This window comes from Bombina bombina, chromosome 9 (assembly GCF_027579735.1).
Source record: "Bombina bombina isolate aBomBom1 chromosome 9, aBomBom1.pri, whole genome shotgun sequence".
NCBI classification, from domain to species: domain Eukaryota; kingdom Metazoa; phylum Chordata; class Amphibia; order Anura; family Bombinatoridae; genus Bombina; species Bombina bombina.
Window position 1 is genome coordinate 88,145,110 of NC_069507.1, and position 16,629 is coordinate 88,161,738.

At 40.6% G+C, this 16,629-nt stretch overlaps 1 protein-coding gene across 5 annotated transcripts in view; it reads right to left on the bottom strand.

Annotated features, from left to right (window-relative positions):
• The window catches only part of ANK3 (ankyrin 3), a 1,320,989-nt gene that overhangs the window by 17,281 nt on the left and 1,287,079 nt on the right, over nt 1–16,629 (bottom strand). For all 5 annotated transcript variants that reach the window (XM_053692249.1, XM_053692250.1, XM_053692246.1 and 2 more), the window contains 2 exons: nt 1,789–1,872; nt 1,565–1,621 (listed from right to left, as the gene is read on the bottom strand). In XM_053692249.1, coding sequence (XP_053548224.1) covers nt 1,565–1,621; nt 1,789–1,872 — 141 coding nt within the window. The remainder of the gene's footprint in view (nt 1–1,564; nt 1,622–1,788; nt 1,873–16,629) is intronic.

Consider the following 16,629-nt stretch of genomic DNA (forward strand, 5'->3'; position numbering starts at 1 on the left):
CTTTAAGGCCACTACTGCAATGTTGTGTGAAAACCCAAGGGAACAAAGTTATGTCTTTTTGTTACATTTTGTAGAACAAATGTTAAGTCTATCAACTGGTAGCAAACAGGTTAACCCCTTAAGGACCAGCGACGTACCCTGTATGTTGCTGGACATTTTTTGGGACTTGATTGTTTTATAGCGCGGTCTTGCCACCAGCGTTGAGACTGCTCTATTCCACAAAGCTTGCTGGAGGGAGGGCATTAATAGCGTGTTCATGCTAGACTTGTGCTATTATGTCCTGAAAAAAACCTTAACAACCAGTGACATACAGGGTACATTGTTGTCATTAAGGGGTTAAATTTGTGATGTATACAATCTGTGTTGGAGTAAACACCATTGCTGAAATCCACAGACTAACATTTGTAGAGAGCGCCCATTATCTGCTGGACTCTTTTCACTACGGTGAATTTATTGCTTACCGTTTCAATTTTTTAGCAGATTTCTGTTGGGCAAAATCCATTACCAGCAGACAGTTTTAACACTCACAGCACCTATTGACACACTTTGAAAAGAGACATCTCTTATACTGCCTGGACTATTCTTGAATAGGGTGGACATACTCGACCATCAAGGAAACAATCGATCAACCCAGTGTAAGCAGTGAGACGACAGCTTCTGTACTCTAAGGACCAATGGTGAGTGTTTCTACTAACTTTTTGTCTTCAGTTACCTTGTCCGCGACAATTCTCAGCTATTTTGCTCAAATTAGTTAACAAACACTTTGTCACGCTCTCTACAAATGTTAGTCTGTGGATTTCAGCAACGGTGTTTACTCCAACACAGATTGTATATGTCACAAATTTAACCTGTTTGCTACCAGTTGATATACTTAACATTTTTTCTACAAAAAGTAACAAGACGACATAACTTTGTTTCCTTGGGTTTGCACACAACATTGCAGTAGTGGTCTTAAAGGGATACACTCAGATATTTGTTACATGTAGTCTTGTTAATATGCAAAGTGCAATACTGAGATAATTGCATAGTCATTGTCGGACTATTAAAATGTAATAAGACATCTTTAAAAAGCTTTAACCAGTAGAATACCTTTCTCTGACAAGCATGACCATTTTTTATACCAAGAAAAGGTTATATTAAATACTGAAATAGCTGCACTAACAAAACTAATTTACATCACATCAGAAGTGAGTTAAATATATACATTTTCATCTGCACAATGAACTTGCACAGAACGCCAGCAGTGGTTTATGTAATATGCTCCATAAAATTAGCTCACTGAGCAGACATAGGATTTAAATGCTAGTGCACTGGGCACACAACATATGAACAAAATGCACATTTCCCTGTTGATTCTTATGCCTCTATTTTTTGTTTTGAGGTTACAGTTGTTTAAACAGTGTTATTAAGCATAATCTAATCTTGTTTTAATATAGGTATGACAGGTTAATGCACACTAAGACCACAAGGTAAGTCCCTTAATGGATTTGTACACATGCACTGATATCAAATATAGCATCACAAGCTTCCAAACATCAGCACAACCACTTTACTGGTTACTTGCCCCAACCATTACTGTTCCACCAACCTTTTTCTCACGCCTCACAATTTTCCGAGTTACCTATGAGAAGCAGGAATTTAATTTTTTTTTTTTGCAGTACGAGTTCAATGAAAACACATCTTTATTGGCCAAAGGGTAACATGCATAATATGGCTAGCATTGTATTAAAAACAAAAACAAAACAAACCCAAAAACCTCAAGCCTCAAGCATAAACAAGAAAATTTACTTTTCTTGTGATGATGTTCCCGTCTTCATCTGTAAATTGCTCTTCAGTGACAGATTCCCCAGGAATGTTTTTTGCGTCCTCACCCTGAAGAGTGTCAGATTATTAAATAACAAAATATTTGTTTTCCTTAATCACACTATGGCACTCCATCATTCCAAACATGCAAGCAGCAAGGTAAGTGTATTTTGAACCCATCATGCATAATTATAATCTACAAGTCACTATGATTACCAAAAAAATGAAACATTTTCCGCTATCCAATGCACAAATTGGTCATTAAAATCAACCGGGTGGTGCGCACATTAAAAAAGGTCCTGTGAAGAACACTGTATTGTAATACTCTGATACTTTTTTGGAAAAGATAAACCTGAATGAATATATTGAAGGTAAATTGTTATGAATTCCACGTAAGCCCAAGTAGCAGGCATGGCAGGGGTTAAAGGTTGGCCAATCAAGGGGATGCACCAAGTTTGGACATGGAAGGAGAAGGTCCTACACAGAATTAAGCATCTGGTTGGTAAGGTACTTACCCGTGGTGGCAATAAGCTTCTGAATTTTGGGTACCTCCTGTCCTGTCTATACTGTTCAAAGTAGACTCGTAATGTTCATGAAACAAGCACCTTTGATGGAGGTTTTTGTATGTGGTTAGTTATTGTTGAGTTCTTTATGAATGTATTGTTTTATACAGTTTTTTATTTTATATAAAATCGGGGGGGGGGGGCCTTACAAACCAATAAAAGTGTGGTGTGTTGTTATTACACTAGTGCAACATAGGGCTTACATTAAAGAAACATTCCTATCGCACCATACTGTAATTAAAGTGAACTTCCAGTGTAATAAAATGCACTAAATAATTGGGGAAAATAATTCTAATTCAAAATGGACATGCCATTAACATCTTATGTAGGAAAACATAATCATCACACATATAAAAAATGTATCACTCCTTACTAAATATTTTTTTTTTTAAAAAGACTTCACAATTTATATAAAAAAGCATATTGGCACAATCAGCCAAGTATTGATCAGGGGTTGATTTGTTGGAACAAGTGTGGTAGGTTCACATCAGCGCATAAGGTATGTTTTTTAACACAATTAAAGGGGCATTAAACACATTTTGCTTTTGTGTAAAAAACTAAATTTATACTAACCTGATAAATTTCTTTCTTTCTTGACACGGTGAGTCCATGGATCATCTAATTACTATTGGGAATCTCACTCATGCCCAGCAGGAGGCGGCAAAGAGCACCACAGCAAAGCTGTTAAATATCACCTCCCTTCCTTCCACCCCCAGTCATTCGACCAAAGTAAAGGAGAGAAAGGAAGCAACAAGGTGCAGAGGTACCTGATGTTTATAATACAACAAAAAGGGCCTGTCTTAAAAAACAGGGCGAGCCGTGGACTCACCGTGTTAAGAAATAAATTTATCAGGTAAGCATAAATTCTCTTTTCTTTCTAATGACATGGTGAGCCCACGGATCATCTAATTACTATTGGGAATCAATACCCAAGCTAGAGGACACATATGATAAGGGAGGGACAAGACAGGAAACCTAAACGGAATGCACCACTGCTTGAAGAACCTTTCTCCCAAAAGTATCAAATTTATAGAATTTGGAAAAAGTGTGTAGTTAGGACCAAATTGCAGCCTTGCAAATCTGTTCCACAGAAGCTTAATTTTTGAATGCCCAGAAAGAGGAAACAGCCCTCGTAGAATGAGCCGTGACTCTCTCAGGCGGCTGCTGTCCAGCAGTTTCATAGGCCAAACAAATTATACTCTTCAGCCACAAAGAAAGAGAAGTAGCCATAGCTTTCTGACCCTTACGTTTCTCAGAGAAAACAACAAACAGAGCCGAAGACTGGCGAAACTCCTTAGTCGCCTGTAAATAGTATTTCAATGCATGCACCACATCTAGGTTGTGCAGCAGACGCTCTTTATGAGAAGAAGGGTTAGGACATAAAGAAGGAACAACAATTTCTTGATTAATGTTTCTATCCAAAACAACCTTAGGAAGGACACCCAACTTAGTACGCAGAACTACCTTATCAGAATGAACAATAAGATAAGGGGATTCACACTGCAACGCCGAGAGTTCTGAGACTCTGCGGGCAGAAGAAATTGCAACAAGAAACAAAACTTTCCAAGATAATATCTTAATATCTAAGGAATGCATAGGCTCAAACAGAGCCTGTTGAAGAACTTTAAGAACAAGGTTAAGACTCCAGGGAGGAGTAACAGGTTTGAACACAGGCCTGACTTTGACTAAGGCCTGACAAAAAGATTGCACGTCTGGTACATCCGCCAGACATTTATGTAACAAAATAGACAAGGCAGATATTTGACCTTTCAAAGAACTTGCCGATAAACCCTTCTCCAAACCTTCTTGGAAAAAAGACAAAATTCTAGGAATCCGAACTCTACTCCAAGAGTAGACACTGGATTCACACCAATGCAGATATTTACGCCATATCTTGTAGTAAATCTTCCTGGTAACAGGCTTACGAGCCTGAATCATGGTCTCAATGACTGACTCAGAAAAATCACGCTTAGATAAAATTAAGCATTCAATCTCCAAGCAGTCAGCTTCAGAGAAACTAGATTTGGGTGAAGGAAGAGCCCTTGAAGTAGAAGGTCCTTCCTCAGTGGAAGTCTCCAGGGAGAGAGAGATGACATCTCCACTAGGTCTGCATACCAGATCCTGCGAGGCCACGCCAGTGCAATTAAGATCACCGAGCCCTCTCATGTTTGATTCGAGCAATGACCTGAAGAAGAAGAGCGAACGGAGGAAATAGGTATGCGAGACCGAAATTCCAAGGGACTGCCAGAGCATCTATCAGTACAGCCTGAGGATCCCTCAACCTTGACCCGTACCTCGGGAGCTTGGCATTCTGACGAGATGCCATGAGATCCAGATCCGGCTGTCCCCATTTGAGAATCAAGCTGGAAAACACTTCCGGATGGAGTTCCCACTCCCCCGGGAGAAAGATCTGTCTGCTCAGAAAATCCCCTTCCCAATTGTCCACTCCTGGAATGTGGATCGCAGATAGACAGCAGTTGTGGGTCTCCACGCACTGAATAATCTTGGATACCTCTGTCATGGCCAAGGAACTCAGAGTTACTCCCTGATGATTGATATAAGCTACTGAAGTTATGTTGTCCGATTGGAACCTGATAAACCAGGACGCAGCTAACTGAGGCCAGGCCAGAAGGGCATTGAAGATTGCCCTCAGCTCCAGAATGTTTATGAGAGAACAGACTCCTCACGAGTCCATGTCCCCTGAGTCTTTAGAGAGCCCCAGACTGCTCCCCATCCCAGCAGGCTGGCGTCCGTCGTCACAATCACCCAGGTGGGTCTGCGGAAGCAGGTTCCCTGGGAGAGATGGTCCTGAGACAACCACCAAAGAAGAGAATCTCTTGTTGCCTAATCCAGAAGAAATCACGGAGACAGATCTGCATAATCCCCATTCCACTGCCTGAGCATGCATAACTGTAGAGGTCTGAGGTGGAAACAGGCAAACGGAATGATGTCTATGGCAGCTACCATCAGACCAATTACCTCCATAAATTGGGCCACTGACGGCCGAGGAGAGGACTGAAGGGCAAGACAAGAGTCGAAAATCTTTGTCTTTCTGACCTCTGTCAGAAATATTTTCATCGATAGGGAATCTATTATGGTTCCCAAAAACACCACCCTTGTAGCTGGAATTAAGGAACTCTTTCCCAAAATCACCTTCCATCCGTGGGAGTGCAGGAAAGATAACAACATCTCAGTGTGGGAGTTTGCTTGTTGAAAAGATGGTGCCTGAACCAGAATGTCGTCCAGATAAGGCGCCACTGCAATGCCCCATAACTGGAGCACCACCATCAGGGATCCCAGGAGCTTTGAAAAAATTCTGGGAGCTGTGAATGGAAGAGCCCCAAACTGGAAGTGTTTGTCTAGAAATGCGAACCTCAGAAACTTGTGATGATCCCTGTGGATGGTAACATGCAGGTACGCATCCTTTAAATCTACTGTTGTCATAAATTGACCCTCTTGAACCAAGGGAAGAATGGAACAAATAGTTTCCATCTTGAAGGACAGTACTCTGAGGAACTTGTTTAAACTTTTGAGATCTAAAATTGGTCTGAAAGTTACCTCTTTTTTTGGGAACCACAAACAGATTGGAGTAAAATCCCAGACCCTGTTCCTGCATTGGAACAGGAACTATCACTCCCAGGTCGGAAAGGTCTCGAAAACAGTGTAAGAACGCCTCTCTTTTTATCTGGTCTACAGAAAATCTTGAGAGCAGAAACCTGCCCCTAGGAGGAAAGGTCTTGAGCTCTAGTTTGTATCCCTGGGACACAATGTCCACCTCCCAGGGATCCGGAACATCCCGAACCCAAGCCTGAGCAAAGAAGGAAAGTCTGCCCAACACAAGATCCGGTCCCGGATCGGGGGCAGACCCTTCATGCTGACTTTGAGTCAGAAGCGGGCTTCTTAGATTGCTTTCCCTTGTTCCATGACTGGTTGGACCTCCAGGAAGGCTTGGACTGTTCCTGCTTTATAGAAGGAGAAGAAGGCTTACCCTTGAAGTTTTGAAAGGAACGAAAATTACTCTGTGACGTCCCTTCTGCTTATTCCTCTTATCCTGAGGGAGGAGATGACCCTTTCCTCCCGTAATGTCGCAAACAATTTCCGCCAAGCCCGGCCCAAACAAGGTCTTACCCTTGTAAGGAATCGCCAAAAGCTTAGACTTAGACGACACATCCACAGACCAGGATTTCCACCATAAGGCTCTGTGGGCCAGTACGGCAAACCCAGAAATTTTTGCTCCCAGCTTGATAACCTGTAGGGAAGCATCCATAATAAAATAATTGGCCAACTTAAGGGCCTTGATCCTATCCTGGATCTCTTCAAGGGGAGTGTCTGTCTAAATAGAATCAGACAATGCATCAAACCAGTATGCCGCTGCACTAGTGATGGTAGCAATACACACCGCCAGTTGCCATTGTAAACCCTGGTGTACATACATCTTTTTGAGCAATCCCTCCAACTTCTTATCCATAGGATCCTTAAATGAACAACTATCCTCTTAGGGAATAGTGGTCCTCTTAGCTAGGGTGGAAATTGCCCCTTCCACCTTGGGGACAGTCTGCCAAGACTCCTTGATAGAGTCTGCAATAGGAAAAATAGGATGGAGAAAAATGAATACCCGGTCTCTTCCATTCCTTAGCAGTAGTCTCTGTATCCCGATCTGGTACAGGGAAAACTTCTACCATAGAAGGTACATCAAAATACTTGTTTAACTTGCTAGACTTCTTAGGATTGACAACGACCGTGTTGTCGGAGTCGTCCAAGGTAGCTAAAGCCTCCTTAAGCAACAAACGGAGGTGTTCTAGCTTAAACCTGAAGGATACAACTTTAGCATCAGAAGAAGGAATTACACTGTCTGAATCTGAGATCTCACCCTCAGATGCTACCGAAGTATCCTCATCCTCCGGCTTCTGGGAGGGAACATTCGGAATAGCCATCACTGCGTCAGACACCTTACTCACTGACTTTACATTTTATCTTGCGCTTTCCCTGCAGCATGGGAAAAGCAGACAGCACATCAGATACCGCAGATGACATGAGGGTAGTGATGTCTTCCAACGTAACTCCAGGCGGAGCTAGAGAGGAAACGCAGGGCACTGCATGTGTGGACGATAAATTCTGGGACACTTAAGGAGAAAGCTGTGGCATATCCTGAACATTGTCAGTAGACTCCTGAACAGCATCCATCCTAGACAATGATGGCTCAGAATCAAAAAGTCTATCCCTGTAATTTAATGTTCTCTCAATACATGAGGAACAGAAAGGGATTGGTGGTTCAACAATAGCATCAAAACATAAAGTACATGTAACATTTGGCAAAGCCTCCTGGTCCATCTTTACCCAGAATTAAAAATAAAAGTACTTAATTTTTAATTAAAAATTCACACAAAAAAACTTTACTGTCCCTTTAAATATAAAAAAGGAAAACTGCTTTATTTTCACAGCAAAACTATTCAAACCTACTGTTGTGAGAAAAAAACTTTTAATCACCCCTGACAGCCTCTACACATCAGCTTAGCACTTGCTGAGGTGCCCACCTACCCTGCTGAAAACCGGAGCCAATAGCTATCAGATGGATTCCAGACTCAAAGCAGAGCATTGCACCCAAGGTACGTCGATCATTATACAAGACCGGAACCGCAACAAAATCTCTCAGCTCCAGAACACAGGAAGTGAAGAGTGCGCAATAGAAAATGTTCGCGCGTCTGGTAGCCCCGCCCATTGTGGGCGTAACAGAACTAACCTCCCGGTCGGCATGATTATACTGAAGTAAAAAACCGCCGGGAGCAAGTAAAACACACTACCATTAAACTGAGCCGATCTCCTCGTCCCCAGTGCCTGCGCCACTGCCTTAGCTAAGCCCATTAACTTGCTAGAGGCCATATTTAGTGTCCCAATGAAATAAACAGTAAAGTGCCATCTTTTTCCTGTATGCAGCCCAGAAAAATAAAAATAGCACTTACCTCAATGAATTCTGCCAGGCAGCAAGGCAGCTCACTAGGTTTGAGAGGCATGCTCCCTCACATGGACCTGTGAGAAAAAAAGAGATAAAGACTGAGTAATCTTACTCAGGCTTTCAATATTTGGGCAGCATTAACTACATGGGAGGCGCAGTGGGGATTGTACCCCACAAGTTCCCATTGCTTAAAAGCCACCACTGCTCTACTGAAGAGACTGACATGGACTACGGCTAAACCCCAGAAGAAAAGCAGGAAAAGCTTGTTCTGCTGAAAAATAATAAAATCTTGATAGAAGAATCTTCTTCCAGACACCTACATTTTACCACCTCCTTGCTCTTAACGTAGGCAAAGAGAATGACTGGGGGTGGAGGAAATGGAGGTGATATTTAACAGCTTTGCTGTGGTGCTCTTTGCCGCCTCCTGCTGGGCAGGAGTGATATTCCCAATAGTAATTAGATGATCCGTGGATTTACTGTGTCATTAGAAAGAAATTGTGCTTAGTTCCACGCTTTCTAGAGAGGCCAAAAAGCAAAATCTGTACCCTAGGTTTTCAAAGTGCTGTAAACTGCCTAAAACCGCTATTTCATTAGCAGGTTACAGTATTTGCTCATCGGGAAAAAAAAAAATTATTTAATTAAAAGCAAGAGGTGTTTACCCTTTGAGTGCTAAGCACTTTCCCACCTGGGTGCTAAGATTTTTTAATGTTTTTTTTTTAAACTTTTTTTTAATTTTTTTTAGACCCCCAAGACTTACACTGTTGGAAAGGTTAGGCAATTATCTTTCCAATGGGGGTCTTGGGGGTCTGTAGCTGCTTAGATGCCTGACATACAGGCTTCTAAGCAGCATGCCCCCTGCTCCTATACTTAACATTGTTAAGCATAAAGTTGCGCAGTGACATCATCACGTTATTGCGCGTGACGTCACCACACAAAACGGGAAGCCCCCGCGATGCCTGTCACTCTACATGCATGATCGCAGGGGTAGGAGCGGGTGGGAGCCCCCAGATCTCCCTCAAGGTGGGAGAGTGCTAGTGACGGCTCTGAGACGTCCTTAGCATAAAAGTGGGAAACTCTGTGACGGCTCAGAGCCGTCATTAGCACTCAAAGGGTTAATGTCCTTTAAACTGCAGAAGAAATTAGGTGTTTTTTTTTTTATTTGAGTGGACCAATAAGCTTGTAAACATTAATTATATCTTCTGGCCCTGTTCTATTTTAACAAATAAAAAATGTAATAATTTAATAAACAGAGAACACTTTTATACAGGGAGCTACTGGCACCTTAAAATTAGGCCATGGTACCCTGCTTCTGTTTTAGGTGTAAGAGATAGAATTATTGAATAGAAAATATGCAAATCTAGGCAAGTATCCCTGCTGGCTGTTCCCCAGAATTACTTTGAATACACTGTTACCAATGCACCAGGCAACTCTGGGTAAAATCCTACCCCATAAAGTGGATTGCTGTATTTAAAACAGTACTTGGAAACAAAAACTGTGAGATATTGAATACCTAATTTGTATATCTTACCCAGAAGTCCCCGGTGCATTGGTAACAGTGTATTCAGAGTATGGATGGGTGAATGTAGTGAAAGAGCAATTCGCTTGGTAGAAACAATAGCCCTGTAAACATTCGTTTTGGACAATCAAATGTTTATAAGAACATAAAATCCATTGAAATTCTGTTATCAAATGTTATTTCCGTTTTTTGAATGTTAATTTAGGTTTTGAATGTTCATAATTAGATCGAATATACACATTCAAAATTTTAAATGTAACATTTGATTTAACAAATACTATTCAGAAGTTCAATAGTTAATGTGGTAGAGATTTTAGTAAATTGATACAAAATAGATACAAATATATTGATCAAAATTTTTCTATTTCGAATAATGCATCAATCGAATATTACATTTAAAAAGAGCATTAGAAATATTATTACAAATATATTGATTCCATTTTCTTACATTTGAATATTGCATCATTTAATTAGAATTATGCAATAATTGAATTAGAAAAATTAGAATAAAATATTACATTTAAAGTTAGTATTGGAAATACTATTACATTAGACAAATGTTAGAATGTTGTACAAACATTCAAAAATTTGAAATTAACGAAAAATGTGTTCAAATTCATTTCATTTTTCGAATGTTGCAAAACAATTACCCATCCCTAATTCAGAGTATTTCTGGGGGAAAGCAAGCGGGGATACTTGCCTAGATTTGCTAATTTTCTATTCAATAATTACTTTAATGTAATGTAGTATTTTAATCTCATGGGTTTATCTACACCATAACTCAAATGAGTATTGCATTTTAGGTGTGAAAAACAAATCCAACTTTTATTGCGTTATTACGTAAGTAATGTGTGTGTATATATATATATATATATATATATATATATATATATAAATCTTGGGCTTCTAAATTTATAGGCTGGCTCCTAGATTTTGAACAAACTCATTGAGCCCTGTTTTAAGCATACATACAACAATTTCCCCTCCATAAAGTACTTTAAAGGGCCATAATACCCAAATGTTTAAACACTTGAAAGTGATGCAGCATAGCTGTAAAAAGCTGACTAGAAAATATCACCTGAACATCTCTATGTAAAAAAGAAAGATATTTTACCTCAAAAGTTCCTCAGTAGCCACATCCCATTGTTAAGGATTTCTAAGCAGCATATTAGTATGTCTGTCCTGGGACAGCTGAAAGGATGAGCCTCATGCACTCTCATATTATTTCACCAATCAGGTAAAGGAAGCTTACTATGAAATCTAATGAGAGTTAAGTCAAATCTCATGAGATCACAGTAAGAGTTCATGACCTCAGCACTGCTGATGCTGATTGGCTGCTGTTCATTTCTTCATTTTTTTTTAATTTTTTTACCTGCAGCTGGGAACAGCTGAGTATAACTTTTTACACAGAACTTACTCTGCTGAGCTGAGGAGATTGTGAGGTAAAATATCTTCCTATTTTACATAGAGATGCTCAGGTGATATTTTCCTGTCAGCTTTTTACAGTTATACTGCATCAGTTTCAAGTGATTTAGCATATGAGTATTATGTCCCTTTAAAAGAAGAACTGCTATGCTTGTGGTTTTACATTATTTTGAGGGGGGGGAAAAAGTGATGCTCAAACTTTAGGTGCTATCGATTGTTCAACCTTTATATCTACAAAAAGCAGCATCATTTTTGAAAATGCAAACTCTATGCAATGTAAGCAGAGCTCACATTAAAGACAAAAACATTAAAAAATGGAAATGCGCTATAAAAAAAAAAAGGATTAAAATAAAAAAAATCTGATACTGTATGTGTCACACTTATAAACTATTTCTCAAATACATTGATGAACGTCTTTGAGAAAAGCACTTATGCTAAGTAAATCTGATTATTTTCCCCATTACCCTTCATCTCATTTTTTAATATTTACTAAAAAAAAAATATTGATTTAAAGCCATTAAGTGCAATGAGAGATCTGCTTAAATTGTGTAGAGTTCCTTACTATCTGATTATGTCAACTCAATTTTTGAGATGGACAACCCTTCTCCAAGTTGTACATTATAAAAATCAGTCACATAAAACTGTAGTATTTTGTGCTTTTTGAATAATTATGCCCAAATAAGCACAACGTGGCAGAAATTAACACCCTGTTCCAATGAGAAAAATTTATACATCTCAAAAATAATTTTAGAAAAATTGCTAGGAATGGAAGAAGGGTTTTTTGACCTAATGTGGGCCATGGAGTGGGGTTATGAAGAGGTCAGATAAAGGGTCAAGGGACGAATTAAGGATTTGGGTAGAGGAATCTGCCACAATTCCTTTATCGAGGGTTGTAGTTTCAGTCAGAGAAATATATACCTCTCAAAAATAATTTTTCTCAGACATTACATAGCCTTCGACAAATAACCTCAAACGTAAGAGTTCCACTTTAACAGCAAGGATGTCAAAGGAAGTTATTTTTTTGTAATGGATGAGAATGTAATACTTAATATATTTTTTAAATTATTTACAAAAAAAATATTTTTTTATTTAAAATATTGCCTAAAAGGATGTTATGCACCAGAAACAAATTTCCTTAATTCTTCATAAAAAATATCCCCATTGACAACTGAGTATTGACTTTCCTGGCCATTATAGTACTTCAAAGTATGAAAATTGGGTATGCATCAAAGCATAGATTTAGAAGCCAGTATTAAAGAGACACTCAAGTCAAAATTAAACTTTCATAATTCAGGTAGAACTTGCAATTGTATACAACTTTCCAATTAAAGAAACAGTCAACACCAAAATTGTTATTGTTTAAAAAGAAAGATAATCCCTTAATTACCCATTCCCCAGTTTTGCATAACCAACACTATTATAGAAATACACTTTTTACCTATGTGATTACCTTGTATCTATGCTTCTTCAAACTGCCCCCTTATTTAGGTTCTTTGACAGACTTGCATTTTAGCCAATCAGTGCTCACTCCAGGGTAACTTCACGGGCATGAGCTCAATGTTATCTATATGAAACACATGAACTAATGCCCTCTAGTGGTTAAAATGCCTTCAGTTTAGAGGCAGTCTTCAAGGTCTAAGAAAACAGAATTTATGCTTACCTGATAAATTACTTTCTCCAACGGTGTGTCCGGTCCACGGCGTCATCCTTACTTGTGGGATATTCTCTTCCCCAACAGGAAATGGCAAAGAGTCCCAGCAAAGCTGGTCACATGATCCCTCCTAGGCTCCGCCCACCCCAGTCATTCGACCGACGGACAGGAGGAAATATATATAGGAGAAACCATATGATACCGTGGTGACTGTAGTTAGAGAAAATAATTCATCAGACCTGATTAAAAAACCAGGGCGGGCCGTGGACCGGACACACCGTTGGAGAAAGTAATTTATCAGGTAAGCATAAATTCTGTTTTCTCCAACATTGGTGTGTCCGGTCCACGGCGTCATCCTTACTTGTGGGAACCAATACCAAAGCTTTAGGACACGGATGAAGGGAGGGAGCAAATCAGGTCACCTAAATGGAAGGCACCACGGCTTGCAAAACCTTTCTCCCAAAAATAGCCTCCGAAGAAGCAAAAGTATCAAATTTGTAAAATTTGGCAAAAGTGTGCAGTGAAGACCAAGTCGCTGCCTTACATATCTGGTCAACAGAAGCCTCGTTCTTGAAGGCCCATGTGGAAGCCACAGCCCTAGTGGAGTGAGCTGTGATTCTTTCGGGAGGCTGTCGTCCGGCAGTCTCATAAGCCAATCGGATAATGCTTTTAAGCCAAAAGGAAAGAGAGGTAGAAGTTGCTTTTTGACCTCTCCTTTTACCAGAATAAACAACAAACAAGGAAGATGTTTGTCTGAAATCTTTAGTAGCCTCTAAATAGAATTTTAGAGCACGGACTACGTCCAAATTGTGTAACAAACGTTCCTTCTTTGAAACTGGATTCGGACACAAAGAAGGTACAACTATCTCCTGGTTAATATTTTTGTTAGAAACAACTTTCGGAAGAAAACCAGGCTTAGTACGCAAAACCACCTTATCTGCATGGAACACCAGATAGGGCGGAGAACACTGCAGAGCAGATAACTCTGAAACTCTTCTAGCAGAAGAAATTGCAACTAAAAACAAAACTTTCCAAGATAGTAACTTAATATCTATGGAATGTAAAGGTTCAAACGGAACCCCTTGAAGAACTGAAAGAACTAGATTTAGACTCCAGGGAGGAGTCAAAGGTCTGTAAACAGGCTTGATCCTAACCAGAGCCTGAACAAATGCTTGAACATCTGGCACGGCTGCCAGTCTTTTGTGAAGTAAAACAGATAAAGCAGAGATCTGTCCCTTTAGAGAACTTGCAGATAATCCTTTCTCCAAACCTTCTTGTAGAAAGGATAGAATCTTAGGAATTCTTATCTTGTTCCATGGGAATCCTTTAGATTCACACCAACAGATATATTTTTTCCATATTTTATGGTAAATTTTTCTAGTTACAGGCTTTCTAGCCTGAATCAGAGTATCTATTACAGAATCTGAAAACCCACGCTTTGATAAAATCAAGCGTTCAATCTCCAAGCCGTCAGTTGGAGGGAAACCAGATTCGGATGTTCGAATGGACCCTGAACAAGAAGGTCCTGTCTCAAAGGTAGCTTCCATGGTGGAGCCGATGACATATTCACCAGGTCTGCATACCAAGTCCTGCGTGGCCACGCAGGAGCTATCAAGATCACCGAGGCCCTCTCCTGATTGATCCTGGCTACCAGCCTGGGGATGAGAGGAAACGGTGGGAATACATAAGCTAGGTTGAAGGTCCAAGGTGCTACTAGTGCATCTACTAGAGTCGCCTTGGGATCCCTGGATCTGGACCCGTAGCAAGGAACCTTGAAGTTCTGATGAGACGCCATCAGATCCATGTCTGGAATGCCCCATAATTGAGTTATTTGGGCAAAGATTTCCGGATGGAGTTCCCACTCCCCCGGATGGAATGTCTGACGACTCAGAAAATCCGCTTCCCAATTTTCCACTCCTGGGATGTGGATCGCAGACAAGTGGCAGGAGTGATCCTCCGCCCATTGAATTATCTTGGTCACTTCTTTCATCGCCAGGGAACTCCTTGTTCCCCCCTGATGATTGATATATGCAACGGTCGTCATGTTGTCTGACTGAAACCTTATGAATTTGGCCTTTGCTAGTTGAGGCCAAGCTCTGAGAGCATTGAATATCGCTCTCAGCTCCAGAATGTTTATCGGGAGAAGAGACTCTTCCCGAGACCATAGACCCTGAGCTTTCAGGGATTCCCAGACCGCGCCCCAGCCCACTAGGCTGGCGTCGGTCGTGACAATGACCCACTCTGGTCTGCGGAAGCTCATTCCCTGTGACAGATTGTCCAGGGTCAGCCACCAACGGAGTGAATCTCTGGTCTTTTGATCTACTTGAATCGTCGGAGACAAGTCTGTATAATCCCCATTCCACTGTCTGAGCATGCACAGTTGTAATGGTCTTAGATGAATTTGTGCAAAAGGAACTATGTCCATTGTTGCAACCATCAATCCTATTACTTCCATGCACTGCGCTATGGAAAGACGAGGAACAGAATGAAGTACTTGACAAGAGCTTAGAAGTTTTGATTTTCTGACCTCTGTCAGAAAAATCCTCATTTCTAAGGAATCTATTATTGTTCCCAAGAAGGGAACTCTTGTTGACGGGGACAGAGAACTTTTTTCTTTGTTCACCTTCCATCCGTGAGATCTGAGAAAGGCTAGGACGATGTCCGTATGAGCCTTTGCTTTTGACAGGGACAACGCTTGAATCAGGATGTCGTCCAAGTAAGGTACTACTGCAATGCCCCTTGGTCTTAGAACCGCTAGAAGGGACCCTAGTACCTTTGTGAAAATCCTTGGAGCAGTGGCTAATCCGAATGGAAGTGCCACAAACTGGTAATGCTTGTCCAGAAAAGCGAACCTTAGGAACTGATGATGTTCCTTGTGGATAGGAATATGTAGGTACGCATCCTTTAAATCCACGGTAGTCATAAATTGATTTTCCTGGATAGTAGGTAGGATCGTTCGAATAGTTTCCATTTTGAACGATGGTACCCTGAGAAATTTGTTTAGGATCTTTAGATCCAAAATTGGTCTGAATGTTCCCTCTTTTTTGGGAACTATGAACAGATTGGAATAAAATCCCATTCCTTGTTCTCTTATTGGAACTGGATGTATCACTCCCATCTTTAACAGGTCTTCTACACAATGTAAGAATGCCTGTCTCTTTATTTAGTTTGAAGATAATTGAGACCTGTGGAACCTTCCCCTTGGGGGTAGTTCCTTGAATTCCAGGAGATAACCTTGAGAAACTATTTCTAGCGCCCAAGGATCCTGAACATCTCTTGCCCAAGCCTGAGCAAAGAGAGAAAGTCTGCCCCCCACTAGATCCGGTCCCGGATCGGGGGCTATCCCTTCATGCTGTTTTGGTAGCAGTGGTAGGCTTCTTGGCCTGCTTACCCTTGTTCCAGCCTTGCATTGGTTTCCAGGCTGGTTTGGGTTGTGAAGTATTACCCTCTTGCTTAGAGGATACAGAATTAGAGGCTGGTCCGTTTCTGCGAAAGGGACGAAAATTAGGCTTATTTTTAGCCTTAAAAGACCTATCCTGTGGGAGGGCGTGGCCCTTTCCCCCAGTGATGTCTGAAATAATCTCTTTCAAATCAGGTCCAAATAATGTTTTACCTTTGAAAGGAATGTTAAGCAATTTTGTCTTGGAAGACACATCCGCTGACCAAGACTTTAGCCAAAGCGCTCTGCGCGCCACAATAGCAAACCCTGAATTTTTCG